At 46.4% G+C, this 27486-nt stretch overlaps 4 protein-coding genes across 4 annotated transcripts; all 4 read left to right on the top strand.

Moving 5' to 3' along the window:
* Positions 1 to 2653: 2653 nt before the first annotated feature.
* On the top strand, positions 2654 to 3016 carry LAJ45_10447 (uncharacterized protein; the record flags this gene model as incomplete). The annotated part of the gene is made up of 2 exons (XM_046119972.1): positions 2654 to 2692; positions 2750 to 3016. The coding sequence occupies 2 exons, from the start codon at positions 2654 to 2656 to the stop codon at positions 3014 to 3016; spliced, it is 306 nt and encodes a 101-aa protein (XP_045966781.1).
* Positions 3017 to 7561: 4545 nt separating this feature from the next.
* On the top strand, positions 7562 to 8457 carry LAJ45_10446 (uncharacterized protein; the record flags this gene model as incomplete). The annotated part of the gene is made up of 3 exons (XM_046119971.1): positions 7562 to 7586; positions 8118 to 8363; positions 8453 to 8457. 3 exons carry the CDS (start codon positions 7562 to 7564, stop codon positions 8455 to 8457), a joined length of 276 nt encoding a protein of 91 aa, XP_045966780.1.
* Positions 8458 to 13705: 5248 nt separating this feature from the next.
* LAJ45_10445 (uncharacterized protein) lies at positions 13706 to 14246 on the top strand (the record flags this gene model as incomplete). The annotated part of the gene is made up of 3 exons (XM_046119970.1): positions 13706 to 13715; positions 13779 to 14118; positions 14213 to 14246. 3 exons carry the CDS (start codon positions 13706 to 13708, stop codon positions 14244 to 14246), a joined length of 384 nt encoding a protein of 127 aa, XP_045966779.1.
* Positions 14247 to 19739: 5493 nt separating this feature from the next.
* LAJ45_10444 (uncharacterized protein) lies at positions 19740 to 21301 on the top strand (the record flags this gene model as incomplete). Its single annotated transcript, XM_046119969.1, has 4 exons — positions 19740 to 19832; positions 19920 to 20111; positions 20174 to 20253; positions 20308 to 21301. 4 exons carry the CDS (start codon positions 19740 to 19742, stop codon positions 21299 to 21301), a joined length of 1359 nt encoding a protein of 452 aa, XP_045966778.1.
* Between the last annotated feature and the right edge of the window lie 6185 nt (positions 21302 to 27486).

Here is a 27486-nt window from a genome sequence, read left to right as displayed (position 1 = left end):
GTTGCGTTGCCACACATGTATCTTTTGCCAGACCGACACCCACATACATGTATGTTATCTTTCAAGCCTTTGCCGGAAAGGGACCGCGAACACCGAGTGAGATTATATGATTTCAATAAACAGGCACAAGCCAAAACACCCTCTTCCATGATCATGATACTTTCTTTTTTCTAACCTGTGAAATCCACCTTTCATTACTCTATAGATCTTTATAAATATCGAAGTTCCAATACATGTAGTTGTAGGTCCCAGTACCCTGAAGGAAGTACTTCGTAGGACGTTGAAACAAGGTTTGGAGGCTGAAACGTCGGACTGCATTGGGCGGCTATGGTAACCAAGGGTCCGTCCGGGTTCTGGAAACCTCCGGTAGCCAATATACGCCGGGCTGTGCACTACTTGTACCATCAGTTAAAACTGCGCAACTGCAAACCCACCCTTCGCCCCAGTCGTAATTCATAGCTATAATGAAATCGAAAGCACTAACACACGTTACTACCTTACGATAAACAACTTGTGCAACAGAATAAATAACCACTCGAATATCTGGTTGAATTGAGCTGGTCTATCTGCATTTCGCGCGGGTTTTGTGAAAATGAAGAAAATTAAACCTTATTCGATATATATACATATTACTAGATATTCTATTCTAGCTAAGCATGTAAGGAGACAGAATTGGTGACGCTAAAAAAGAATTCACGGCATATGCCAATCTTACGTATATGTTTCCGTCAATGCTCAGTACTAATCCTCGATATCACGTACTTAGTACTAGTATGAAGTGTTAAGCTGTAGTTAATTCCATCTATCTCAAGCAAAGATTTTGCAATATATTGATCGCTCGCAATTGAATACATATATCGCGCTCTCGACTAGCTTCATCTAAAACCTTTGCTGTATTATCCTCTCTTAATTAATATATCGAGTGATTATTCATGATCTCAAGTACAAGTACATGCATATCGTCCTTACATGCAAGAGCTCAAACGAAATTCCAATACAATCTAAAACGACCAATATCCTATTTATGTATTGCATATACGTGCTCGACATTTACTAAAATACTCTTTTCGATGCGAATTTCATTGACAACTCCAAAATTATAGAATTATGGCGATAAACGTTAAGGCGTCCATGCAAAAGTTCCCGTATGTCTATACTCTAGCTCTACCACATACCCATTAATAACACAATGAAGCCAAAAAGACTCCTATAAAGGAGAAAGTCCACTTTTGAGTCTTGATATGAGCATTATTACTGCATCAACTACAAAATTTGATACTATAATTTAAAATTTAGCTTACAAATATGGTTCCATGGCTCAGTTGGTTAGCGCGTGGTGCTAATATAGAAATATGTTAACGCCAAGGTCGAGGGTTCGACCCCCTCTGGAACCACTCATCGTTCTCTTTTTGTTTTACTAGTTGACCTCTACATTGTTTTGTGGTGTGGGTGTTTGTGGCTTCCACAATCTCTGTTTTGCGAGTGATATACCGTGTTCCCTGTTAAGACACATTTTCGAAGCTAGCTGACACGGCCCCCACGTGGCAACATAAGTAATTCTAAGCTAGTAATAAAGAGGCTGACGCCCTAGGAACCCCTTTGATAAGTCCTGAAAGTGAATGACTTCCTCACTACATGTGACGACACTCTTTTTGCACTTCTCAACATCAATGAAACATTGAAGACCATCGAGCCGACCTTCCTGAGACCGCCACCGAGAACGTACTGAATGCGAAAAATATTACAGACATCTGACGTACGTAAGGACTTCATGGAGTGACCCCAGCAAGAATAATCGTGCTTCTTTTCTAATGATAACTTAGCTGCCAAGTAATCCGTAGTAACCGGCCCTTCAGAAACACAACTCTCCTAGCTAGACGATCTCTCTCAGGGGTATGTCTTTACCTCGGAAGCACATCTTCGTTCAGCGCCACTATTGCGAGTCCCTGCTGCGATTTCCAACGATTTCAGCCAGTGCTTCGCCCGCGTGATTTGTGAACACTGTGGCTTGGTTTTCATCTAACGAGGCTTGAAACTAGGACGATTCCTTGTGAAAGCTGAAAAGCTACATGTGTTCTGTCTCTCTACGTGAGTGTGGAGTACCTATGTGAGGAACGGCACGATAACCCCCTGCGGGGGCAGCTCACATAAAGAGCATAATCGAGCTTGCTGGCAAGAGCTCACAGGAGCTACCCTGTTCACGCTTGCACTTATGCCCATGTGGGAAGTGTGGTGCAGGTCTGGGGCAAGCTCGAGAAAATATGAGGTCTGTGCGTTTTGCCATGGGTTTGCCTACATGTAGGTACAATGATCTTATGTAACCCAGGAAACCCCATTATGGCGTTGTTTTCTGGCGGAGATATATCCCCGATGTCAACGATTCTGAAATAACTGTGACCCATGAGGGTTAGCTAAGTCTTTTTCAATCTTGGCCCTCCTTTGGGGGGATTTTTAAAACAGAAATTCTTACCGGGATGGTGATCGGGGTCTTCTGCTCCAATTCGCCGTCTTTTCATTCGAGTAAGGTAGCAAAAGTATCTCCTGCCGGGCAGGGTTTCTCTCTTTCTACTTCGCTCGGAACTTTCCCCTACTTGATTTTCTGAAAGAACGTTTCGTTTTGGCTCTGTCCTCTTTCCATGGCTCTCAGTTGGAAATGATTTTCGTTTTGGAGGCGTCGGTCGGGTCGGTGTCGGTGAGAGTTCCTCGTTCATTTGTCTTCGAATTGATCACTGATACTTTTTCAAAACAGAACTACATGTATTTACACATATATCAAACCCGCTTTGACTGTTTGTCTCGGACCCACTACAAATATGAAATGGAAACAATGCCTCACCAATCACTTGTTCAAATTAACCCTAAGTCAAGACAATCCGTCGGTCTGGAAACGTTTGGAATTGCAAATATTTCGCCATCGACAGGGCACTACAAGGCAGGTCCCGCATTTCAAAGTCAAGTCACTACTACGCGGAGCTGTAACACGAAGTGGCTTTTTTTCCTGCCCTCTCAGCCCTAGACGCAAGGAAAAGGAGTTTTGTGTCGACTACGGCACAAGGACAAAATCAAAAACATTCTGCAAGGCCGCGTGAAACTCTTCAGAACCCAGGCCGTGATCGACATCCTACTTTAAATTGAATTATCCGACATATACCTGAGAAGGACTTCGATTTAGGCCTGATATGTAGACACATTTGGTACAGAACCATGGTATCAGATCTGCATATCCGCCCCCGCCCAGTGGGTGACGAGTGCTATTCTATGATGGTCCATCACATTGGCCTGGACCCCCCCCCCCCCCACCACTATCACTACCACCATAACTATCACCACTACCCCCCGGATGTCGGATCGTAATGTCAACTATCCAGGTTCTATCCTGTAAGAAAAGATGATCTCCGTTCCGCTTTCCTATCAACCCAATGAGGGTTCATTCTATGATTAAGACACTACGTCTGCCCTACATCCGTCTGTTTGGCTTTGACCCTCCCGGGAGCGTAGGGCTCCCTCCCTCCCGTCTCCAGGCGGGAAGGTAGTTGTTATCGCGCTACCCGATATACCTTGAAACGAAGGCAGAAAAACGATGCAGGTTATAATTGTTTTAATGCTGACCTGTAGTTTATACTGACATCTTATCATTGAGTCCCTATGTTTCTGGATTAAGCCGTTGAAACGGTTGAAGTGAATGAGTACGTACATGTATCTAGGATATGCTTTGTGGAACTTGGATATATAGGATCCGCATGTATACTATACTTATCTCCCTCGAAGTGAACATGTAGATATGTACGCATCAGTATACACATACATGTACATGTATTATCCATGGACACGGCAGCCGTCTATCTAATAAGACCGGCTTATATTTATTGAACCTCTTGTTTGTAATTTGACGAACACTCCCCGTACTGGCCGGGGCGTTTCATTGGTTCTCGGACATGCTTTGTAAATCTGATTGATAAAAGGAATTTATCTATTTTATTTTGACCCATCTATTATTATAATTATTAAAAAGATAGAGTGTCCACATCTGTGTGTTTTAGCCTGAACGCTGCTGGTCGAAACGTTTTTTGCGGGCAGATGATGCAGCACGTGCGGTTTCACTAATGCGACGATCTTCATGTCCAACTGAAGGAGAAACAGACAGCTACTCGTATTTCTCTGACGTTTGTGGACGCGACTGATATTGCATGCCATACAAAAATACGCCAAGCTCATGGTTTTGGGTGTATGCAATAATAGCCCAGTTCAAAAACGTCAGAGAAATACTAGTAGAGTACATACAGACATACGCATAACATCTGCAGCTCCTGCATATATCACTAGAGTAATAATGGACCAGATATTTATTTACACAGCATCAGCGGTTTACCTAATGATGAGGCGTGATGAGAGAGTATAATAGAACGAGATGGTAATATTTCCCATGGTCTAGAAACCTGCCATGAAGCTAGCCAACTATTATGTCTCTGGCTAGACATGAAAGCGCATACCTCACCATAGGCTGGTTGCTGCTGTTCATGTTCGTTATTTTGAATAGACCTAGACTAGGATAGTAGATGGATGTTGTATGTATGTATGTATGTATGCCATGGTATATATCTCTCGTGGTGGCCTATATCCGAGATTTTCGCACCCAATAGGTTCGCGAGTGTACCCGTTAAAGCCTAATTATAAAAGTTCACAAAATACACTACTGTACGTACTCTCCACACCACACTAGAGCATGTTCTAGAGTAGAGTACCAAGCAAGTACGTCGTCTCCCACAGGTTGTCTGAGACTGAGACTTTGACTGCCTACCTACTCCAGAGTTATGTACGGAGTCTGCCTACTCCTGTAAAGCATGCCCCATCTGCATCGCTGGTCGATTAATTGCTACTCTAAACGGGGTACCGGGGGGTGGGAGCCAGACTAGCAGGAATAAATAATATCTCACAAAAAAAAAAGGTCAACCCAACCCAGGACGACAGTAAGTTAGTCGGTACATTACATACCAATGAAGCACACAAGAGATGTGACAAGTTGTGTGCACGAACGATCGAGATCGTGGAGTGAGTTTGAATTCGAAAAGGATGGCCATCCGAGGGATTTTCGCCGCCTCAGCCTGCAGATAGAGAACGTAGGGAGTACAGAAACGAATATTTCGATGCGAACTAGAGTTAAAATAAATGTATGTGTGTAGTGGATGGTCTAGGCGAGAGTGAGAATGAAATAGAGGCGCACAGTACGACACATGGAATATTCTACATATGTAGACTCGTCGATTGTTACTTGTAAGGTACTGCACATGAACCCAGAGTCGCTGTAGCTGTTGTTGCGATGCTGGATGCTGGATGCTGTTACAGAACTGCATACCGCTTCTGCGAGCTGCTACTCCACGTATTGCTATCCAGTTGTACAATTTACAATGCAATTTAGGGATGCCCATGCCTGTAACTATCCTGTATCCTCTGTTCTCCCCTCATGCTCAAACACCCCCCCCTCTCTAACCCCCCTCTCTAACCCCCCACCCTAAACCCCGGCCCCGCCTTCAACAACTTCAAACCCCCCCGCCTCGCCTGCTTACTGCCTACTTAAGCGCTCGGGCCAACATTGTCAATCACAGCAATCAATAGGTACCAAGTATCTACATACACACTGTATCTATCTACATAATCTATCTATCGTATCGTATCGTATCGTATCGTATCTAATGTGCGCAAGCCAGCCTTGCTTCCTTACCTCGCCCAAAGCAAGCTCTAAATTAAACCAGATGCGAGGACCATCGTCAACCTGAATCGGAGGGATGAAAGCGCAAGACTGCAATTGCAGCAGCGCAGCCATCAAAAAGATGTGCGCCCGCCTAGCAAGCTTACCTCCCCCCTTCCTCTCTTCTCCCTCCCCCAGGTTGTGCGACTCATCACCTCGAAAAATTCCGACGAGAAGGAAACGAGGGTAAATCCCAGGGATGCTGTCGAAGCCTTGATCTGATGGATGTGCGTGCGTGTGGGTGAGTGTCTGTGTGTTAGTGGATGAGTGTGTGTGGACTCTATGCAAATAATCTCGAGAAGCAGCAGCAGCCAAAATAAATATATTCCACCACCACCACTACATACCGATATACAGACCGCGGCCGCCGCCGGCGCATCTATAATTTTTTTTTTGCCTTGTGGGCACGAATCGTATGAAACAAACTGATAAGCGGGTTTCGAGTAGGCGAAAAGATCTCTCGCCAATCGTGAATCATTCATTATCCGCCGATTAATCTGCACGGATCAGAGCGTTGTCACTGCACAAGCGCAAACGCAACCCAGAAGCGAGACAACCAAAAAAAAAAAAAACTCAGGCTTGGCCAATTGGTCCAGAGTCCTCGAGAAAGAGAAATCCTAGGATCTAGGAGCAGAAGCAACATGGCGGCATGGCAGCATGTCACAATTCAATTGAATGTTTCCCCACCCCACCCAGCAGCAGCAACACCCCCCCTTCCAAACAATATCCTGGTATGATCTGTTCTTTTTATCGTTACCGTTTTAGACATAGATCTACTACAGCTTGAAATGATTGCACATCTCGCATTCGGGCTCCGGAAATCATATATCTACTCACGTTTGAGTTAACCCACTCCACATATGATGAGATACGGAATGCATGGCAATCGGAGCCGCATAAACAAGCCCATTTCAATTGCTATTTTTATCCTAATTCTCTCGCTCTCTCTTCATTGCTCTTGGAAGGCAAGGTGTATCCATTGGCCCGCTTGCTTCCAACGGAACCCTCCATCTTACAGCACACCTTCTTTCTTATCGATCATGAGCTGTCCCAATACGGATACTGATGCCGGATAGTGAATGTTCAGACGGTTTTAAGCTTGCTGTACCGACATTAAACGATTCCGCAGTTAAGCTCCGAACTCCGCTACAACCTATTATGTATGTTTATTTGTTCACAATAGTAATTGTTACGGCTTCCTCTCTGGTCATTGGTGCACTGGGCTTCTGGCTGCTGGGGTCCAATTAGAGCCTAGCCACGACGAGTCATTATCATTGCAAAGAGCAATGATATGAAAACCCTCAAACTCAACGTGACTTGGGGACTGCATGGGGTTTCTTCTCTCCTACTTACCTATCCAGTACACCACGGCGCTACTTACTGACTGTGGACCATCGGGTGTGCTGTACAATTTTCCCAGCAGTTAAGCGAGGCCATTTTTATTTTCCGATTCCCATCATGATCACTATCATGGAAAGGAAGAATTCGAAAGAACAAAAGGAGGCAAAAAAGGCCCGGACTGAATCAATGCTGTACGCTGTGCTGTTTGCCCTGTGCCCAGGCTCCGATATGACATCGAGTAGGAAAAAAAGCCCTCGCCTTATGGAGGCGGTTTCGCCGGTCCAGAAAGCAAATAAAAAATAAAAAATAAAAGGGAATGGACCCTCCATGGACCGTAGATTTGATCTGTTTCTCATGTCGTTGAACCAGAAAGAAGCATACCGGCAGACCAGTTGAGTACCGGGGTACCCAAAACCGTTTATCTCAGATCATCAACAGGAGAAGCTAGCAAGTCGGGCGGTGGTGGATGCAAATATGGTGCGCATCGGCATGGAAAAGCGTACGTGTCGGAGCCTGAGAACAAGTTCACATTGCGATCATACTCGATCACTCGGTGCCATAGATCACTGGATGAGGATCAATCTATATTAGCCATCCAGGTGCTGTTTGGCGTGATCTATATGAATCAATCACGAGGGAAAAAAGGCATGCCGGCGCCTGAGTCATCCGCGTGCTGTGCGCAATCCGATTCCAGAATCCCTGGGTGCAGTCAGTACTGGCTGGGCTGAAAGCTTACAAGCTGATGGGACCCCCTCCGGTCCTGTGAGTAGGACATGTGTCGATCACCATTTATTTAGCAGAGCTAGAAGAAGGGAGACCTTATGATGGCAGGACTACGTAAATGCCAAGGGGGGGAGGAATGGTGGTGGGTAATTCAATATATTTTCCCTCGCAACCTACTAGGACTTCCATACCAATTGTTGCTGTTTGTTGCCCCAAAAAATAAAAATAAAAAAACACCTCGCGATCATCCAATTGAAGACGAGAAACGGGAAACATGTTTTCTACTGGCCGGTGACCGTTGTCGCAGCAGCAGAAGCAGTAGCAGCAGCACCCCACCCAACCTTCGGCGTTGTTACCTCTAGGCAGGAAGTGTTAACCTATTACAATACCGCCCGCCCTGTCGCTGGGGAGAAGGAACGGTTCGGCGTCGACGTCTCGGAGATTTCCCAGCACGAACTTCTTTTTCTTCGAATCCCAACCCCCGTCGATTTTCCGTACGGATACTTTGTACGTATACACTATCCCCAATCACAAACACACGGCGAGCATAGAGGTACATTCTTTAAGGGTCCTTCCTTCCTGCTCCTCCAGTAAAGGGCCGTTATTGATGTTTTTCGGGTCCGCACTTCTACCTGAGACTAGTCTAAATAAGATCATGTGATTGATATCAAACCTTGCTCCCTCCCTTGGATCTGGCTCTCAAGTAGTCTTGCGGTACCCTTTCGGCGGCGGGATCGCTGCAACTAGTTGCATCAGAGGTGATTTAGAGTTAGTTTAGTTTTCTTTTCAACCCCCATTCTTTTTGCTTTGCTTTGCATTTGAAGGGGATCACGAGGTTCGATGGAAGGGCGTTATGTTTGGAGGGCGTATCGAGTATGTACAATTTGGGGAGATCTGAATTGGAAAAAATAAAAAATAAAGAGACACTCAGTGCATATTCCGCCTTCTTTTTTTTTTTTATTTTTTTTTATTTTTTATTTTTCGGTTGCAACAAACATAACCCCCACTATGATGAAGGAGAGTGTCAAACTCACCGCGATTGTAAGGGGGTGGGAAACAAATTTCGAAGGACCATGGAAAGGAGCGGCGAATAATCACCCAACAGCGTGGGAACGTGGGTCAGTCGAACAAGAGCTCAGAGAGGCAAGAAAGACAACCCCCACGAGATTGTACCGTACATGATAGTAGGTTGTGTAAAAAACAACTGGGATCTTCTGTACATACAGCCCACAGCGGCGGCCCGCAGCCTATCTTAAGTGCTAGTTAGGCACATAACAACTTGGTACATAGAGTACCTACATGTAGCTTCATATATATGAACGGATCATGACGGTACATGCGTACATCAACGTACGGCGTGACCTCCTTGTTCAAGCTAGTGGTACATACTGCGTACGTTTAGCTTCTCCAATTATAGAAACATTAGGCGGGATTCAATCAGAAACAAATCTCAAACGAACTGCAAAGGAACAAAAGAGAGAGAGAGGGACGGGAGGATAAACCTAAGTGAACGGGATAACGGGATGGGGGCAAAGAGGGAGGAAGAGAGAGAGAGAGAGAGAGAGAGAGAGAGAGAGAGAGAAGAGTTAGGCGTCAGTTGATTCACCCAGCTGTTCTGCCTTCCCCTTGTCAATATGTATATTTTCCAGAACATGTCAATATCGAATCTCCTTGTTGTGTGATATATGCAGTGATTGGATACATGTATATTTCGTTACATTTAATTTTTATCTCGTAAGCGAGAGGATGGAGGAGGGATGGATGGGTCCACCCATTGAAACCGCTTCCTTCTACTTTCCTTTGAAGATTATTATGAGTCCCAGTCCTAGCAGGTCACCAGTACAACCAACGACCCAACCTACGGAGGCCTCCGTCATGAAGACAATAACAACAAGACAAGAAATGCAAAAGCAACCATCGAAGGCGAGGGATGAATTAATTCAAACAGGAGAGGGTGGGTTGTCAACCTCGTGGGCTGGCGCTTTTTCTTCCTCTCGACTACCGGGATATATTGTTCTCACGAAGAAATGTGATATACGATATGGTTGTTTGGAGTAGTAATAGTACATGTAGTATGTTCTATGAAAAGCTGGGTTGCTGTTGGACAGCTTGCCGGGCTCTTGCAAGACCATTCTAGTTCGGCAACCGGCGATCTGTACGGTCTCATTGCTTTTCTTCTCTTCTATCTCTTGACTTTACCACCGCCGCAATTGAAAGTGCTGCAGGCGTAGACGATGAAAGTGTTTACAGGGTAGACCGGGGAATTTAACTGGGCAGTCTCGGTGTTGGTGGGGCGCAATTGAGTCGTTTTGTAGGCGTTTTTCTGATTAGATTTTCTGGCCACGGCTTGATCGTCGTGATCTAGGTACATGTGGCAGCTAGCTAGACAGGTCCTCTGCCCAAAAAACTACCTACATACATGTACAGCGCCGGACAGTCAAAATCAACCCTCATGTTCTTTTCAAGCCAGAAACTAGTCCTAATCGGGTAATAATGATCATCTAATTATCCCAATATGGTAAGAATTATCCTAAATTAATGTGGCCGCCTTGGCATAAAGCTATTAAAGTTATTATTTCACACCTATGTTTTTTTCGGGCAGATTGCACCAAATGTTTGAGAGGTCATAGTGCAGCTAGTTCTTAATTATTTTAAATCCCCTTTTATGGGGATGTTTACAACCATGATTAGACCCATTTTACAAAAGAACATTATTTCTGGACAAGTGTTGCGTTGTTGAAAGTCGATGGGGTGAAGGGGAGTCGGTGGTTGCTCTGGCCGGCTGGTTTTGGCTGTCCGACACCGTACCTAGCTAGAGACGTAACTTCACGTCTCCTCATACAACATCATGGTTTTTCTCCTTCACCTTTGGACTCTCTACGATGTAGGTAATGCCTACATACCTACATGACATATACATTTAACTCGTACCGTATGTACCTCTGCCATTCTACTTGCACGATGGTTATTTTGGTGGCAACCTTCGGCTCGGCACGACTCCTTTAGCTGAGTGGTTCCGGGCAGTATCCGCTAGGTCATCTGAGTCGTGGCCAGGCATCACAGGAGCCGTTCTGCTTAAATCAGTGGCCCGTTAACAATCTCGACCGCACGTTAGAGTAAAGAACGGCATGAGTAAAATAAAAAAATAAAAATAAACCCCGAGTTGGCCTCGACCTACTTGTGGTCCCTTTTCCAGTCACGGTCCAACAATCGGCAGTATGTGATTATGCTCTGAACATTATGCAGCACTAGATTCCCCAGGGAAACAGAGTATTACTCTACTAGTGCTTTAGTAGAGCATAGAATTGCAAGGGCCAGGGGGTGTTACTTTACTCTGCACCGCAGCTCACCAATGAATTTGGCAGGAACAGTTCTTGCGAGGAAACTACATACTCTACGTAGCTGGTACATGATGCTACTACCACTATGAGCACATGTCCCTAGAGTGCTATTGCCTACTCCTGTGTACGCTATGTACGTACGGGTACAACATACCTAGGGAGTCGAAGGGAGGGGGAGGGAGGGTCCCGCGAGGGGGAACATGCAACGCCATGCTGTCTAGACATCCGTCTAACTGTCGAGCAGATGCACAATCCCCTCGCTTTCTCCTTCGCTCCCAGCTAGCAGACGGGACGGATTGATGATGCTACAGCTGCTGCTGCTGTTCTAACCCCACACTTCTAGAGAGATCCCAAACTGGGCAGTGGAGGTGGTGGCAGTACAGTACAGTGGTTGGCGGTGGCCGATACTCTACCTATCTGTGTTATCATGCCTGTTATGGGTTATGGGTATGATGCCTGTTATGAATAAAATGCCCCGAGAAATACAATTGGGGAGTGGGGATAGCTGAAATGGGAGGCAAAGACATGCCTAGACTAGTCAATTGGAAGTCTGGAAAGAGACGAGCACTTCACGTTGTCACGCAGTAGTCACACGCTGCAACACCCAATCAAGCAAAGCTGGTGAGTAATCTATCCGTAAAAGGAAGTCTTTCCCTTTCGCTCACACCCGTCACCAGAAGTGTCACACTAAATGTCCCATACCAGTTACCGTTACTGGTTGGTTGCGTTTTCAACACCTACACTGCAGTGCTGCATGCTGCCCCGTCACTCGTTTCCCGAATACCGTATGTTTTTGCTGCCTACCCAGGGCAGCCACAACCTGCCTACCACAACCACAACGACAATATTCTAACCACCACAATCGCAATAACACCCTTCCTTTTGCCCCCCCTACATACCCCCCTTCTCCCCCGGCACGCGTATCGGTTATTGAAAAATACCAGATGGCCGATCACCCGTGCGGAGATATTTGACAGAACGAAGTGCATACCGATACATACCGATAACCTATGTTATCTTAGTATTGTCTTCAACTACTGTAATGCATGCCTGAATTCGTGGCAATCGTACCGTGCGATTTGCAACCGTCTGCATTAATATCTGCATACCCAGGGGAAAAAGAAGGCTAGAGCTCAATCGATAAAGGTGCTACTTCGTGGCCCACGAACATTGACAGCGACTTCAATCCCACCCCCCACCCCCCCTCCGTGGCTATCCATCCCCCTCCACCGCCTCAATTGGTTTAACGGCACCATCAACAAACAAAATGAGGTAAACAATAAAATGAAAATGTAGCTCATCAAAGTAAAAATAAACCAAAATATTAGGAACCCTCCCGTTCGTTGCTAATATTGGAAATTAGATCTTCTGATATTTGCCAAGCCCTCCAGAAATTACCACTTCATTCAATGGGTCAATCAACGATAGCCCCCCCCCCAAAAAAAAAAAAAAATCCCCATCCACCACCCCCCAATGAGCATGCAGGCCCGTTACTCAAAATCCCCTGCGGGCCGTGTCTATCCGGGGTTCGCATGTCAATTGGGTCTTGGGCTTTCCGCAAATCGACTGCTACTGACCTGGCCGTTGCTGCTGCTGGACATGATCACGATGGGCATCCTGCTTAACCAGGTCAGCTAAGAAGAACCTATAATGGGTGGTTTCTTTCCTTTTTGACTCACTGTCTCTGATTCTTCACATCGAAAATCAAATACATGAGGGGAGAGACGCTTTGACAGCTGGCCGATCATGCGGAGCCTTATCTTAAAGAAAGACAGACACTAAGCATATCAATCATACATACATACTGCCTCCAGCTAGGAGTGTCCCTGGCTCAGCCTGTGGGAGCGCTACTCAGCGCCCCCTCATAAAATGGTATTATTGCGCAAGCCAACACAGTTGGCGGGGCCTTGTACGAACCTCGATGTCCCTTGTAGCTTGCCGTACCGCTGCGTGACAAGGGATTGCCTATTCTCGCCACGACGGCGAGACATATTCACGCCCAAGCTTGTGGAGGTAAATCACCCAGGAGTTTAGTCTACCTCAATCGGTTGGTGGTCCCTCGGGGAAAATGTAGGTAGTAGTAGAGATTCATCCTGATCATTTGAGAGCTAAGTAGGTCACAGAATCTAAAGGTGGGTAGAGTAGTGGCAAGCTAAAGGGTTGTCTTGATATGAATGTTATTCCTCCACAACCAATCTCTTGTTAGCTTTCTCGTTTTTCTCAGACGGTAGGCGGTACACGATGAGTTACAAGTCTCATTAGCTCTGTACTATGTATGCCACTTGAAATTACAGTCGCAACTCGATACGCCGGATTGCCAAGATTCGAAAGATTTCATACGGGGTAGCAAAAAATCCGGGATAGCAAATTGATTTTGCAGTAAAAAAAACCAAAACCCCAGAGGATTTCGTACGGGATAGCAAGGGATCCGGCGTATTGAGGTCCGGCATATCGAGTTGCGACTGTATTCGTGGAGGGGCTTGTTTTCATTACATAGACAATAATTATGCTTTGGTGGATACACAGCATACATAGGTACACGACGTTGGTAGTCATGTCAATCAGTCAGTCTCAGGGCAAATGTCTAAATATGCACGTGTGCTAATTTCGTTGTTGTCGAGCTAAAGAGATACCGAGAAACCATGAATCTCTATTCCTTGGAACCTACGTCTATATCACCTTGGTACTAGGTCATAGACTTGTCCTAACCAGGGAAAATAAACAGACTAGATGGTTTTCCCCAAACAAGAGTGGGAGGGCCCCCAACCTAACCCAGAGTGTGGCCCGCATTCCGTTCCTTCGGGGCTTCTTGGAAGCTCCATGTCGGTATAATCTCCCGAGATACCCTTACCTCTCAGATATAAGTTCCCACCTTCTCATCAGGTATCGTGGGGCCCTTTTTTTTCTCGCTCGCACAGGGATAAACGTGGGACAGAAATTCCGTCTTGGCAAGATTATATGGGTAAGGTAAGGGTTGGAAAGTCCCGTTTCCTAGCGGCAGTTGGACCTCAATCTATCACAATTGATCATTCCCGGGGGCTAAAGAAGGTGGTGGTCGTAGTCAAGAAGGAGGTTTCCAGGAATTCCAAAATTAAGGGAAATTTTCGAGGGCCTGATAAACCGAGTGAGACCCCCACTAACTACATAATATAAACTAAACTCCACTAGAACCCACTTACCACCGCGCAGGGACGGGTTTACTGGTAAATATCTAACCTTTTGAATACATAGATCGCATGACTGGTTTTCCAAAAAGCAAGAAATCGAGTCTCGCTGGAAAACGAGAATGGAGACCACAGCTTTGATTTTTTCTTTTCTTTTCTCATTCGGTTAGGGTATATTGGGCTTAAGCGATCGACTCGGGTCAACCGAATGTATTTTGGAGTGAAGTCGTACTCTAGAGTAGAGTACACTATCTTTTGGACTCAAGTAGGTACCAGGGGGAAGGGATGGATGTTTCAACGGGGATAGGTTCGGTAGTAGGTTGATTGAAGGTGCGTACTGTATGTAGGCATCTCGACGCTAGTTTGTGTACCCGTTTCAGTCAGTGATGGCTGTGGTTGTGGTGGTGAGGTTATGTAGTTACCACGCATGAGTAGTGCATCAGCCATCATATGGGTGCTTGTCAAGAGAAACTCTTGTGAGCCCCGGTAACCCGGGCTCGTGAGACTCAGCCCAGCGCCCCCATTAAGCTACTTGGGATTCCCAATCAAAAAAAGAACTATGGCTTGGAACTTTTGATAGCTTCTTAAAGGCTTCTTTTGAGCTTTTCACGGTCCAAATACCAGTGTTCATTTGCAAGTTGGTGTGGGAGTTTGGACAAGGGGTGGGGGGGTGTAGAGAGAGTGTGGGAGGGGGTGGGAAATGGCAGGTGTAGAAAATGCGGAGGCGGAAAGTTGCCGGTGACTGACGCCCCAGGCCTTCGGGAAGAGTTTCCGTTCCCTGGGACGGAGGAAGCAAGCACAAGAACTCTCCAGGATCGTGGGATGGGGATGGGTAGGTACATATGCATGGCGTGGTGTCTGAGAAACACACTTTACCTACTTGTGCAGATAGGAACTAGAGTGCTCTGAGGTAGAGTGCCATACCTACATGTACATGTAGTTGTTAAAACATCGGTTACTGTTCTGAGTGTGTGGATTATGTACTCGCGACCAGCAACAAGAACCCGAATATGCAGCTGCAAGTCTTTGGTGTATTTTTGACTTCTACTCCAATGGAAATTGCAGATTAGGACGTGCATTTTCGGGTTCTTGTTGCTGATCGCGAGTACCTAGATACGGGTAATATGTGCGTTCTCTCAATAACCGCAAGGAACAGCCATGTTGGGTGCAGGTACACAACCTTGAGGTCTTTTTGGGCAAGAAACGAGTATGTTATATAGATGGTTCCTCTACGTACATACAGTAGTGAAAGCCTCCCCATTAACTACAGTAACTGGGGGGGCAAGAGACATCAACGGGAAATTCCCACTGCCCTGCATATGTGACATGCCAACTACTCTAACATGAAGAAGCGTATGTAGAGTGGAGAGTAGAGTAGGTGTATCCTGTTCAAATACGTAACTTCTGCTTTTGAACATTTCCATTCACGAGTAAAAAGAGAATTCAGAAGCGGAAGATTCTTGTCTACTCGAAATGGGGAGGGAAAATAATATTGGTGTGAATCCGTGAAGAAAGAGTGCTAAGGAGGGTGTGTCCAGGCCATCGAAAGATGCCTTACAGATCCTGCGATGCAAAAACGGTTTTTATTTTTTTCTTCCCTTCTGACATTACCGAGATCTCGGGTGTGAAACATCTTGACATCCTCTATCCATGGGAGGTTATCGGCTGTTGTGTTCTAACCCGTCATACCTGCTGGTTAACCGGCTGTTTACAGGAGCCCATATGTACATCGGCGCACCGTACGAAATAAGATTTTAAGAAACCTCATTTGGAATATGCTGTTGGACTGATAAGAGTCATGAATCACTGGAAAGAGACCACTAAAGTTTGGGTACATATGATGATCGATATATGAAACTACCCAGAATGTGACTAGCATTGCTGACTAAGTTGAAACATCAAATAAAATAGTCCTAGTTCAGTTGATATTCAAATTGCAGTTTTGGCATTTATCCTCTTCACTACATCCCATATCCTTGCCGTGACTGCACACCTGAAAAGCTGTGTAAAGTACCAGAAAGAGAGGCGTCCACCATCACCCCCAGGTATTGCAGGATACTAGATGCTTTTTTCTCCTACCCTGGGATCGATGAACTCACTCTCGATCGCACTCACATTTTATAGAAATGAATCAATGAATCCTCCGCGCGGTCACAGTATGAAACATTACGGTTGTTTCGGGCTCGCTTATGGGCTCTCATCTCCTCCTTCTTGGCGGGCATCACATCGCCTTCCTTCATCCAGTATGTCTTTCGATCACCATGATCTTGTCCCAATTTGTGACCGTCTCTGCATTTGCTTTTCGTTTCGGTTTTTCTTTTCTTTTTTTAAGACCTGTCTTTTCTTTTTCCCTTTGCACCAATTTTGTTTTGTTTTCTTGGTACATACATAGATCACTACCAACGTTTTTTAGGCGAGACCGCTTGAGGGTGTACAGGATCCAACTGGTTGGTTTCCCCAAGCCTCGCCTGTCTCTCCAAGGATTATGGTGGTTGTACGACTGCCTCGTGTTTGATTACCTATATGAGCCCTGAGCAATTGATCGCTGGCGATGCCGGGTTGGAACCTTATGAGAGTTCACGGTTGACGGGAGATCCACCAGAGCAGACAGGTTGTCTGTGTGTTCAGGAAGCGAGTGCCGTGTTCATGATAGTTTAGCTAAAGCAGGACGGAGAGCCACGAGGTGGGCGTTGGGCGAGGGAGTGGGGTGGTATATGGTTTTTTCGTGGAGGTGTATGGGGGTTGAAGTAGAGTAGTAGTAGTATAGTAGTAGTAGTTAAAAGTCCCTGGCTAGACCCATTTAAGAGTCGTTCACCGCACCTCCTCCGTCCTGTGATGTTTTTTCCAAAGACATCTCAAACATCGATAGAGAACTTATCGACACAAAGTACTCCTGATTCTCGAGTTGGATCCTCACTGTAGAGGGAAATTGATTTGCATACATCCACAGCATCTGCATGCTATGAATAGGTTCGATTCCGTATATTCTCTAGTTTCGCCGGCAGAATTTCTCTTGGCCTGTTCCCCATTCTTGCTGTTCCCTGTAGGCAGTAGTAGTTCCTCTCTTCTCTAGTCGGCAATGTAGCATGTAGGTAACAGTGTTCTTTATCTGTATCACATCACATCCTCGGCCCTTGAGGGAAAAGTAAATAATAATAAAAAAGGCAGCCATGATGTGATATGGTCAATAATTGGTGGTGTAAACATTTTGCATTTATGTGAGGCGAGAAGGATTTGTCTGAGTGTGTGTGGAGGTCTGTATCGTACCCGCGGTTGTAGAATTGATCACATCTATCTCTCGCAGGTCACCTGCAGCCCTGTCTGCAACCTCCCGTGCCCTTGCCCCACCCACACCACAAGTCTGAGATACTGACCTGTCACTTTCAGGGTCTCCAAATGTTTCGTTCATTCGCCTGAACCCCATCCACCACTCTTCTTTTCTGCCCAGCTGCATGATATTCCCTTGGCATTCAAGAGTCGGTAACCTCCAAACTTGCACCAACTCGACGGGTGATCTGACTTGATTATTGCTAGCTCACCGAGAGACACTCGAACAACCGGGCCCGCTTGTTTGAGTGGGGTCAGAAAACGTTTTGGCCGTACCCAATCATATTCCACCTATGGACAAGGGCTTCTGTGTTTGGGAAATCCACTTCCGAATCCTTTTCCCACTATACCCTTTTTCGCCAGCCGCCCAGGTTGTCTCCCCACTAAACCTTGCATGCGTTGTGATGCAACCTTTCCCTCGCTTTCTGCCTGCTGGCTGCCTGCTTCTTTCCCGTGCTTCCTACTCGACAGACAAGTGATTTGTTTGGCACACCCACCGCTTACTCAGGAGATAGCGTGCATGTGTGGAGTTTGCGTGTGGGAAGCATCATTATTTATTTATTTAGGGGGGTGTAGTGTAGGGTATTGCAGGAGAAAGTATTGGCTTGATATGCAGAACTTGCTACATATAGACAACGAGATAATGCCCGGTTGGGGTGAAATAAATGGGGTACAATCGATGGTATGAGAGAATAATATCCTTATTACATGTATTATTATGATGTTTTGTTTTGTTTGATATTCCGAGGCCTACTCTACAATGTTAACTGCATACCCAGCGATCTGTACATACAAAATCCTGAGCACTTCACAGTAGCCTTAGCATGGCTAGCCATACTCATACGCATATTAGGTACAAGTAGGTTATTTTCCCAGATTGACCATCTTGTCTGTCTCTCTGGCCGTGTCTCTCTTCAGTTCCTTCTTCTGAACAAGAGTCAGGGAATAGGCAGTACTCCAGGCACTAACACTAGTGGCACCTCGATTGCGGGCCCGCTAGTTCCATTATCCCTGCCGATAAAAGCAATTCAGTACCGCCCCAGTCCCAGACTTTCCAGAGACCCATTCATTGCTCAAAACGACCCCCTGGCACCTTTTTAGACATTGCTCCGAAGCCTGTCCCAAATCCTTGGGGCAGCCCGGTCTATTGGCATCCATAAAACATCCTGTCGAGCGAGCTACTTCCCGTCACACCATCGAATCATTCATACTATCCCACTAAGAGATCCACCACCCATCACAAAAGTGGTGGAGTGGACGATATGAAAGAGTGTAAGTAGCAGGGAGGGATCAAAAGGGTGCCCCCCAAAATCCTGTGACCCAAAAGAAGGCTTGAGGGACTTTTTTTGATTAAGACCCAAATGAAGTCCAGAAAGTCAAATCTTGGCCCTTGTCCAGGGAGGGAAAATCAAATCTGTGGAAACGAACGAAGAACACGGAAAACGCGATCCTAAAAATTTCCTTAGCCAGGAAATAAAAAGGAAAGCCCCCAAGTCTCGGTTACGTTATTATTCGAGGCTTCTGCCCAGCTTCATCAACCTTTGGAAATGCAATATCCTAGTCGTCCCAAGCTTTAAACTATCCATAATCCACTTTATCTATCCCGTCCGCTCCCTGAAACTGCTTTGACTAGATCGAGCTCTCTATCCAACATCCTCCACCACTGCAACCCCCCCCCCCCCCCTCCACCCCCAATCCATCCCTTGAACTAGTCTCCGGCACCCCGTCGCTTTTTAGTTAGTACTTGAACCTGGCTGTATCGACTACCTGCCAGCCAATTCCGCCGGACAGCATCTCCAACTTGCATATCATCCCCTCCAGGCCCTCTTTCCTACATACATAGACCACCTCCCGGCACCTGCTAAGGACACTCGTTTGAGAGCATATACCACAGCCATCTGATCATACATACATAAGTACATAAGTACATACATACCACACATACATATACCTGCCTCCCCCCCCACTGTCACAATCATTACAACCACAATCACTACTCAACTACCACTCGACCCTCACTCGACCTCAACCTCAACTACCACAACACCTTTACCAACTACCTCCCTCAAATCAGTCACCATTCTCTCAACAAACGTAATGGATATTTTGGAACTCATCGATGATCGCGAGCAACTTGTTGCCGAGACCAGCAACAGACCATTCAAATGCCCAGAACCCAGTTGCCACAAGGTAGAATAGCAGTCCCAACGTGATTGTCCGTGATGGCATAGCGTTTGTATCAAGTGACCCATAAGTGCATTGGCTAAACCTTCGTAGAGTTTCAATCGCAAGTCAGATCTGCAGCGTCATCACAGGATTCACACAAACGAGCGACCATACTCATGTACTCATCCCAATTGTGGAAAGTCATTCATTCAGCGCAGTGCCTTGACAGTACACATCCGAACCCACACCGGCGAGAAACCCCATCAATGTGAATATATTGGATGCGGAAAGTGCTTCTCAGATGTTCGTAACGCAAACTCCCTAGGCCATTCATCCGAAGCTTCAAAGCTAACCTTTACATTCAGTCCTCAAGTTTGGCAAGGCATAGGCGTATTCACACTGGCAAGAGACCTTATAGCTGCCCCATCGACAAGTGTGGAAAGAGGTACTGTGGCTCCAATGCCTAATAGCTTCCTGCGTATACTAATTCATATACCAGCTTCTGCAGGAAAACAACATTGACTAAGCACGCCCGGAGAACGCATCAGATTCGCACAGAAAACGATGTTACTGATGATGATGGTGAGGAGACTGAAGATGATGCCCCTTCACCAAAGGCGATGAGCAAGCCAAGAGCACCGGCAAAGAGGACAAACAAGATGGGAAGCAAGAAGAACATCACAACTGCTCCAAACCGGCCATCGATGCTGCGAACAACCATTCAATTCCAGGAACCACCAACACCGCATAGCCCTCAGTCGATATCTCACTCTGGACACTCTAGCAGGAATGCCAGCTTTTCCGCTGCCGACTCATATGGAAGCCACATGCCACTGATCATGCCCCCCTCACTACACCACCAGCACCAGCCCCCGACACCGCAGAGCCCCTACTACCCTGATGAGGATGTCACAGATAGCAGGGCTATTTCACCAACAACAATTATTCACCGTGAGGATGAGTACAACACAACACCAACAGGATCAATGCACTCAAGCCCGACTTACAATGGCCTGCGAATTGTTTGCACAACCCCGTCAGCTCACCAACTTTTAGCAGCGGCGCAGATTCAGAGCAGCCCCGGAAGTCTATCATCTTGCTCTTCAGCCACAACAAATAGCTGCCAGTCAGATTACTTCTACAGGCAGCCAACAAGTGCTGGGAGCGGACATTACCCAATTTCCCCTGGCGCTGTTCCTCCTTACCCGAACCAGATGCCATATCACTCTGCCGCTCCTCAGCATCCGGCAATCATGACATATGCAACTAACGGGGGAATGCTTTCACCGCACCACCACCAGGTACCTGTCCAGCACCACGCGCAGCAGCAGGTATGGGACTACTACCCACCTCAGCAGCACCTTCTTCAGGCCCAGCCACAGCCTCAGCAGCACCGGATGTACTACCCAGGAGTTCCTCCTCAGGATATGGGATACATCAAGTCGGAACCCGAGCAGAACATGCTCCCTACACCAAGGGGATCATTCTGTTAGAGAATGATCGCACATAAGAGAAAAAAGTTGTACAAATCTTAAAACGTACTTATGGGCGAAATATGAGACTTGGCGGCCTTTGATTTTTCTTTTCTTTTTACCTTCTGTTACAATATTTTTATGCGTTCATATTTTTTTTTTATCTCTTTTAGTTTTCTATATATTAGCATTTATTAGCAAGATGCCTTTCATGGCTCTTGTGTGGGTGGTTTGTTCAGAAAATTGTTTTTTAAAGATCGGTATCAGCTTTGCGGCGACGGACTGGTGTACGGCGGGTGTCTTCACTTGTTTTATGCTTGTGCTATTATTTCTTACTGTTCTGGGGTGGTTGTCTTTTTTCAGCGCATTACTTTCCTTTTAGCACCTATATTACAGCGCTCTTTGGGGGGATATACCCCAAGTCAGTGGATTATTACTCTTTATCACATGATTTCACTGTTCTTATTGACTCTCCAATACTTTGTCTACCATTCACTGTCCCTATCTTGATTTCACTTTGCTCTAATGGCTCGCAGGGCTGCTCAGACCGCCAATCCGAATCAGGGAGATATTTGGGTCTGAATACTATTTTCCCAGGAACCCCCTCACCTGAGTCCCCGGCGTCCTTCTTTTTGACCTGATTTCCTTCTACTGATATATTTTTATTACTTGTCGTTTGGTTTTTACCAACATCGGCTGTCAATTTGTTAATTCCCTTTTCTACATCTGGTTTCGGTTTGTACTTGGATTGCGTTGCCTTCAAAACTCTGGGTTTGGGTTGGACTTTTGCTTGCTTTCCCTTCGTCTCCAAAAATCACGGCGGTATCAATTTGTTTTTTGACAGAAGCATGGGGGGTGACGTCTTTTCTTTTCCTCTTCCTTGTTCACTGCACTTGAGCTTACTTTTTCTTTCTTTTGATGTTTGTTTTATTGGCAAGGATGGGGGGAGGAAATGGGGTAAATTGTCACGGGCAGAGTTGGAACATGTGGTATCGATCAATTTTCTATGAGCCAATGTGTGTGGGTATATCTGTTGAGCCAATAATAGGAGGGTGACAAAGTTTTTTACACAGAAATTGTTCCGGTGTTTTTTCTTTTCTTTTCATTATTCGTTTCTCTCTTTCTTTTGTCGCAATGATTGTCTACTATTATCCTTTATTAGCTTTATTTGTCCATTACTTTTTCGTTGTTTTTTTGTTTCTTTTTCTCGTCACCTACTATGTATTGAGGATCAGCTACTTTTGGGAGGGGGAGGTGTTCTAGTCTAGTTTACTCTCTACTACAGTCTTTAGAAGAATGAATAATGCATATTTGAATCCAAAATATTTTTTTTTCCAGTGGCAATCCAATCCCGTCTAGCCAGCTGCTATAATTTCCCTCGCTTCATAATAGCATTAGTGCCATGCCATCTATCAGCTGGGCATGGGGAGGGTGAGGGTGTTGACATATTTGACGTACTAGCTAGCTAGCTAGCTTTTTCGAAGCTTCGCAGAACGCTGGTTTCCAAGGTTTTGAATTTAAGAATTTCTCCGGCTGATCCGGGTTGAAATGAATCTTGGATAGATCGAGCTGGGGGTGGGGACTGCAGGGCGAGAGCGGCGTAGGAGTAAGTAAGTGGGCGAGTGTGGCGTGGGAGGGAGAGCCTCAATTGCCATGCGAGAGAAGAAATTATGTGCTCTGACATAGCTGGTGTTTCTTTGCCACATTGATAGTCCTCAAGGAGAATTACCTACATACACGATAAACGATTATATCCCTCCACTACAGAAAAACATTCTACCCTCCCTCCCTTCTACTACACAAATACATAATATTCCCTCAATTAGGGGTGGTGAGGGGAGGAGGGGAGTTCCGGAAGACACAATTTGATAATAGTGGATCAAACAGCTAGAACCTGTGAAATTAGATCACTTTGTGATACCCCAGGATTCCACGCCGAGGAACGTGGCGGGAAAAAAAGGAACCGCCCAATGTCACTCTCTTTTTTTCTTCCTGCACGCCACGATCATACCAAAGCTGTTTTGGTGCCGGACTACCGATGTTGATAGAGTAAGAGTGGGTGGTGGCTTTCCCTCCCCCATCGACAACCCCATCCTTCACTCCCCCTCCCCCTCCACCCTCCACCCCAGTAAGCCACCGGCCCGACCCTGTTACCAGGGCCATGACATATACCCGTTCGTTTGAGATGATTTTTGAGGTGTATGTGTATCTTGGGATTGGCTGTCATATTGCATCCCCCGGCCATAGATGGGCATGGGGAGGTGAGAGAGAGAGAGAGAGAGAGAGGGATCCGGAAGGGATGTTGTCGATGTAGATGATATAGATGATCATGCATATGGGGAGAGGGATGCATATCGGACATGACAGCGAGATTCTCTCTTCTCTTTTCACTTTCTCTTTTCACTTTCTGAAAGAAGGGTAAATATGCCATCATGCAATGGTTCGTTTCGTTTCTTCTTTCCTTTTCATAGCTTCTGAGACATATGGGCAGCGTTCGATCCATGAGGTAGGTAGAAGGAAGTTACCATTACCCACCAGTAGCCATGGTTCATCATGATGATTTACCAGATGAACGGGATACACAATGTCATCCCTCTTTCCCTCTCTCTTACGCATCCCCTCCCTTCCCCTCTCCCGACTCTCTGGTACCTACGTACCCGGGGGTGAGGGTTTTGGGCACTACTTACCTGTAATTCATGCTACTCTCCTACTGGCTGCTGCTGTGGAGCCCGCTGGTAATAGAGTATTGAATGGGGTAAGCTCGATCATGGCTTGCTCTTGCTCCTGCTCTACTGTACTTTTACGCCCTACCGTTCCAGATATTACCGCACACACACACGCACACACACTGACACAAAAGTAAAAAGAGCTCACGTTTTTTCTGGTGGAACCGGAGGTGGAAAAACGGCGAACACATGGAATCAGAAACCATGTACATATGTAACGTGAGAAAGATGGGCTAACGTACTCTACAGATGGGAAAAACGCCTCGATCACCAGCTTGCACCTATCATTTACTCCAGACACCAGATTCTCGGGGAGGAAGTGAAACAAGGGCCCCGCGAAGAAGAGACTCTATCTGTGTTACGTGTATGTACATGTAGTTAAGCTAGAATTAGAGAAAGACGTACATTGCACTACTAAACTACATGTAGCTACTAACTACTACAGATTTATGGCCGGCCTGCTGGAACACCCTCTTCCAAGGACTCAATTAAGGGCCAAGCAAAAAGCAGGATTCTTCTGCTTCTCTGCAGGTTTAAAGTTTTGACCCATTATTGGGGATCCCAATCGAATATCAAAACGATTCAGATATCCCAGATATCCCAGATTGCCCCAGCATCATGATCCTGATGCCCACCCCCTCCCCTCTCCATCCTCCCCCCCAATTGCAAGTCAAGTCCTGACCCAGCGGCGGATCATACACTAGCTACGTATATGTTTCTTCATCGCCCCCACAAATATCGAGACCTGACCTCGGACACGGCGTGGTTCTAGATATGTCATTGAGATTCTGGTGCAGCTAGCTTTGCTACGCCGCTGGTCTACGATCTGTACTCCCCTGGTCCCTCCTCGCGGTTCGCACGACGAATCGCTTGCCAGACCCTTAGATCTCTCGCCCTCTTCAATTCTGCTTGCCTCTTGTGCCTGCTGTGTGTGGGTAGCCGACGTACGTCTGCCGCGCGCAAGCCCAGGCTGTTCTTTTTTTTCTTCTTTCCGGAGTGAAGGGCATTTCTGTGATCCAATGGCGTTTGCCGCGAAGGGGAGGGAGTTCCGGATCCGATGGGTTTCCTTCCTTGGAACTTCGGGTTTGTGGATTGATATGGTGGTCATTTCTGGAACGGATCGGACAGATGTACAGATGAGCTGGGAAATTGAGTATACTCGTATTGTGCTGACGTTTTTGAACTGGGCCATTATTGCATACACCCAAAATCATGAGCTTGGCGTATTTTTGTATGGCATGCAATATCAGTCGCGTCCACAAACGTCAGCGCAATACGAGTACGTAGCTGTAGGTGGAGTACATACATGTAGGTAGAGTATCATCTATCATCTATTCGCTAGCTAGCCAGTAGCCAGTAGCTAGACGCGGTGAAGATGTACCTGCCTAGCTAGAGTAACTACGTGATATAACATACATAATCTTCAATATATCAGAGCAGAGAATATAGTGTAGAAATCTGTACCTACCTATCATTATTATTACGATGCGGGCTCCATCCCATACATCCTGCCCTGCCCTGCCCTGCCATGTTAGGAGAATTTCCGAGCTTCGATAATCTATTCGCAAGCTTCTAGTCGAGCAGGCCGAACCTTCCACCCCATATGTGCATGACCCACAAGTAATCCAATCTATCGAACTTCCAACCTTCCAACATGAGCTCATCTCCAACGTGAGCAGCTCCCATAGCTACCCTACAAAGCTAGCCTGGCCTAACTTATATATGCAGTATGCAGGAAGCAGGAATATTAAGAAACTGTCAACGACGACATCGACAATATCGATTCATGACAGCGAACCAATACCAACTTGGCCCGCCGGAAACTACAGGCTCAATTTGCATGGGATATAAAATTATAAGCTACATGTAGCCTAGCCAAGGTCACGGCGTAACGTAGCTATACCATGGAAATTATATTGTGTTTTAATAATTTATATTTAATTTTCCTAGAACACCTTCCACCCCCCCCCGCTCCGCCCTCCTTCTATGGTCTTTTCCATTTGACCCACTATTGCGAATTGCGCACTTTCGGGGCAATGCAATGGGCAGCGTGTGGGTAGTAGGTACTTGGTAGGGTAGGGGGGGTGTACGGTACGGTATTTTTTCTCTTGTTAATTACCGCACTGGCGGAGCTGGGCCATACTCTCCAAGTCCTACAAGACCAAGTTCTCGGAATTGTATCTCGATATTTGTGTCTGGGTTACCTCAAGGCTCCAGCTAAGAGAGATGAAGACAGACAGCCAGAGAGACACAAAGGCTAGCTAGCTCCAAATATTCTGCGCGCGCCAGTCTGTATCGGGGCTAGAGCGGGAATCCCGACAGCTCGGTGATCAGACACGCGGGATATAGTGGAAATGGGGGCGGTGGAAACGAAAAGGAAAGTGCCGCTGCCCGCAAACGAGACGAGGGAAACACAAAGGCGCAGTTTGGTTTTGGCTTTCTTGGGATAATTAGTTTTTAGCTAGAGTTAGCTAGCTGGCGATGGTTCTGGTGGTTGCGATGGTTGCGGTGGTGAGTTGAATCCAGGGGAGCTCACTCACCCTCGATCGTGGTGCCTGAGCACTATCTACAAAACCTGCTAGCTACCACTAGCAGCAATACGAGAAGGGGAAGGAGGGGGGTGAGGGGGGGGGGGGGGTTGTTCCACTGGTTCCACTCCACTCGAGGATCGTCTGTCTTGTGTGAGATATTTGGTATTGGGGTAAAAAAGAAACCACAGGACAGGAACAGGGAGAGACAAGACAAGACAAGACAGACGGTACATTCGATTCATTACAATACGTAGCCAACCCACCACTCATTTCGATTCCTGGACGGACTAGCTCGCGTGATGGACACAAGTACAGCTCTCCTGTGCTCTTCTCTATAACATTCTTCGGCTAAGGAAAGTACCCTTTGCTCCGTAAAGTACCTCCATACGTAGAGTGCTGTCATAGGCACTCTATCTTCGAACGAATTGGGGCCACAACGGAGGCAATCCGTGGGGGAAGGGAAGGGAAGGGAGAATATTACACCTAGCTGGCTGGCTGGTCAGGGAGTACTGCGTGGTTCAGGGTTCCTCTGTATTTGTTTCTGTTTCTGTTTCTGTTTTCAATTGGGGATATAGATAGCTGTTTGCTCTAGCTCTTGCAGGAAGGTAGTATGGGATGTGCTGCACTGCACTTCTAGAAGACGGACCCTACATTCATAGAGTACATGCAATGCAAATTAAACGTCCGGCCCCCCAGCCACCCCCATCTTCGCTTCCATCCATCTCCCAGGACACACAACCGAAGAACCAAGCCGTGGTGTGGTGGGCCGCGCAGTCAGTCAGAACCTAATTAACGACAGAGCGAGAGAGACGTTCATCCACTCATCCATCCATCCATCCATATCCCTCATCCATCCATATCCCTCATCCATCTTTCCCTCACCGCCTCACCGCCACCCCACCGAACCACCCATCCGCTCCGTTATTTGATTTTTACTTAGTACTCGGCC

This window comes from Morchella importuna (assembly GCF_003444635.1).
Source record: "Morchella importuna strain M04M26 chromosome Unknown Morimp01GS046, whole genome shotgun sequence".
NCBI lineage: Eukaryota > Fungi > Ascomycota > Pezizomycetes > Pezizales > Morchellaceae > Morchella > Morchella importuna.
The sequence above is the reverse complement of the archived record's forward strand: the minus strand, read 5'-3'. Positions and strand labels throughout refer to the sequence as shown.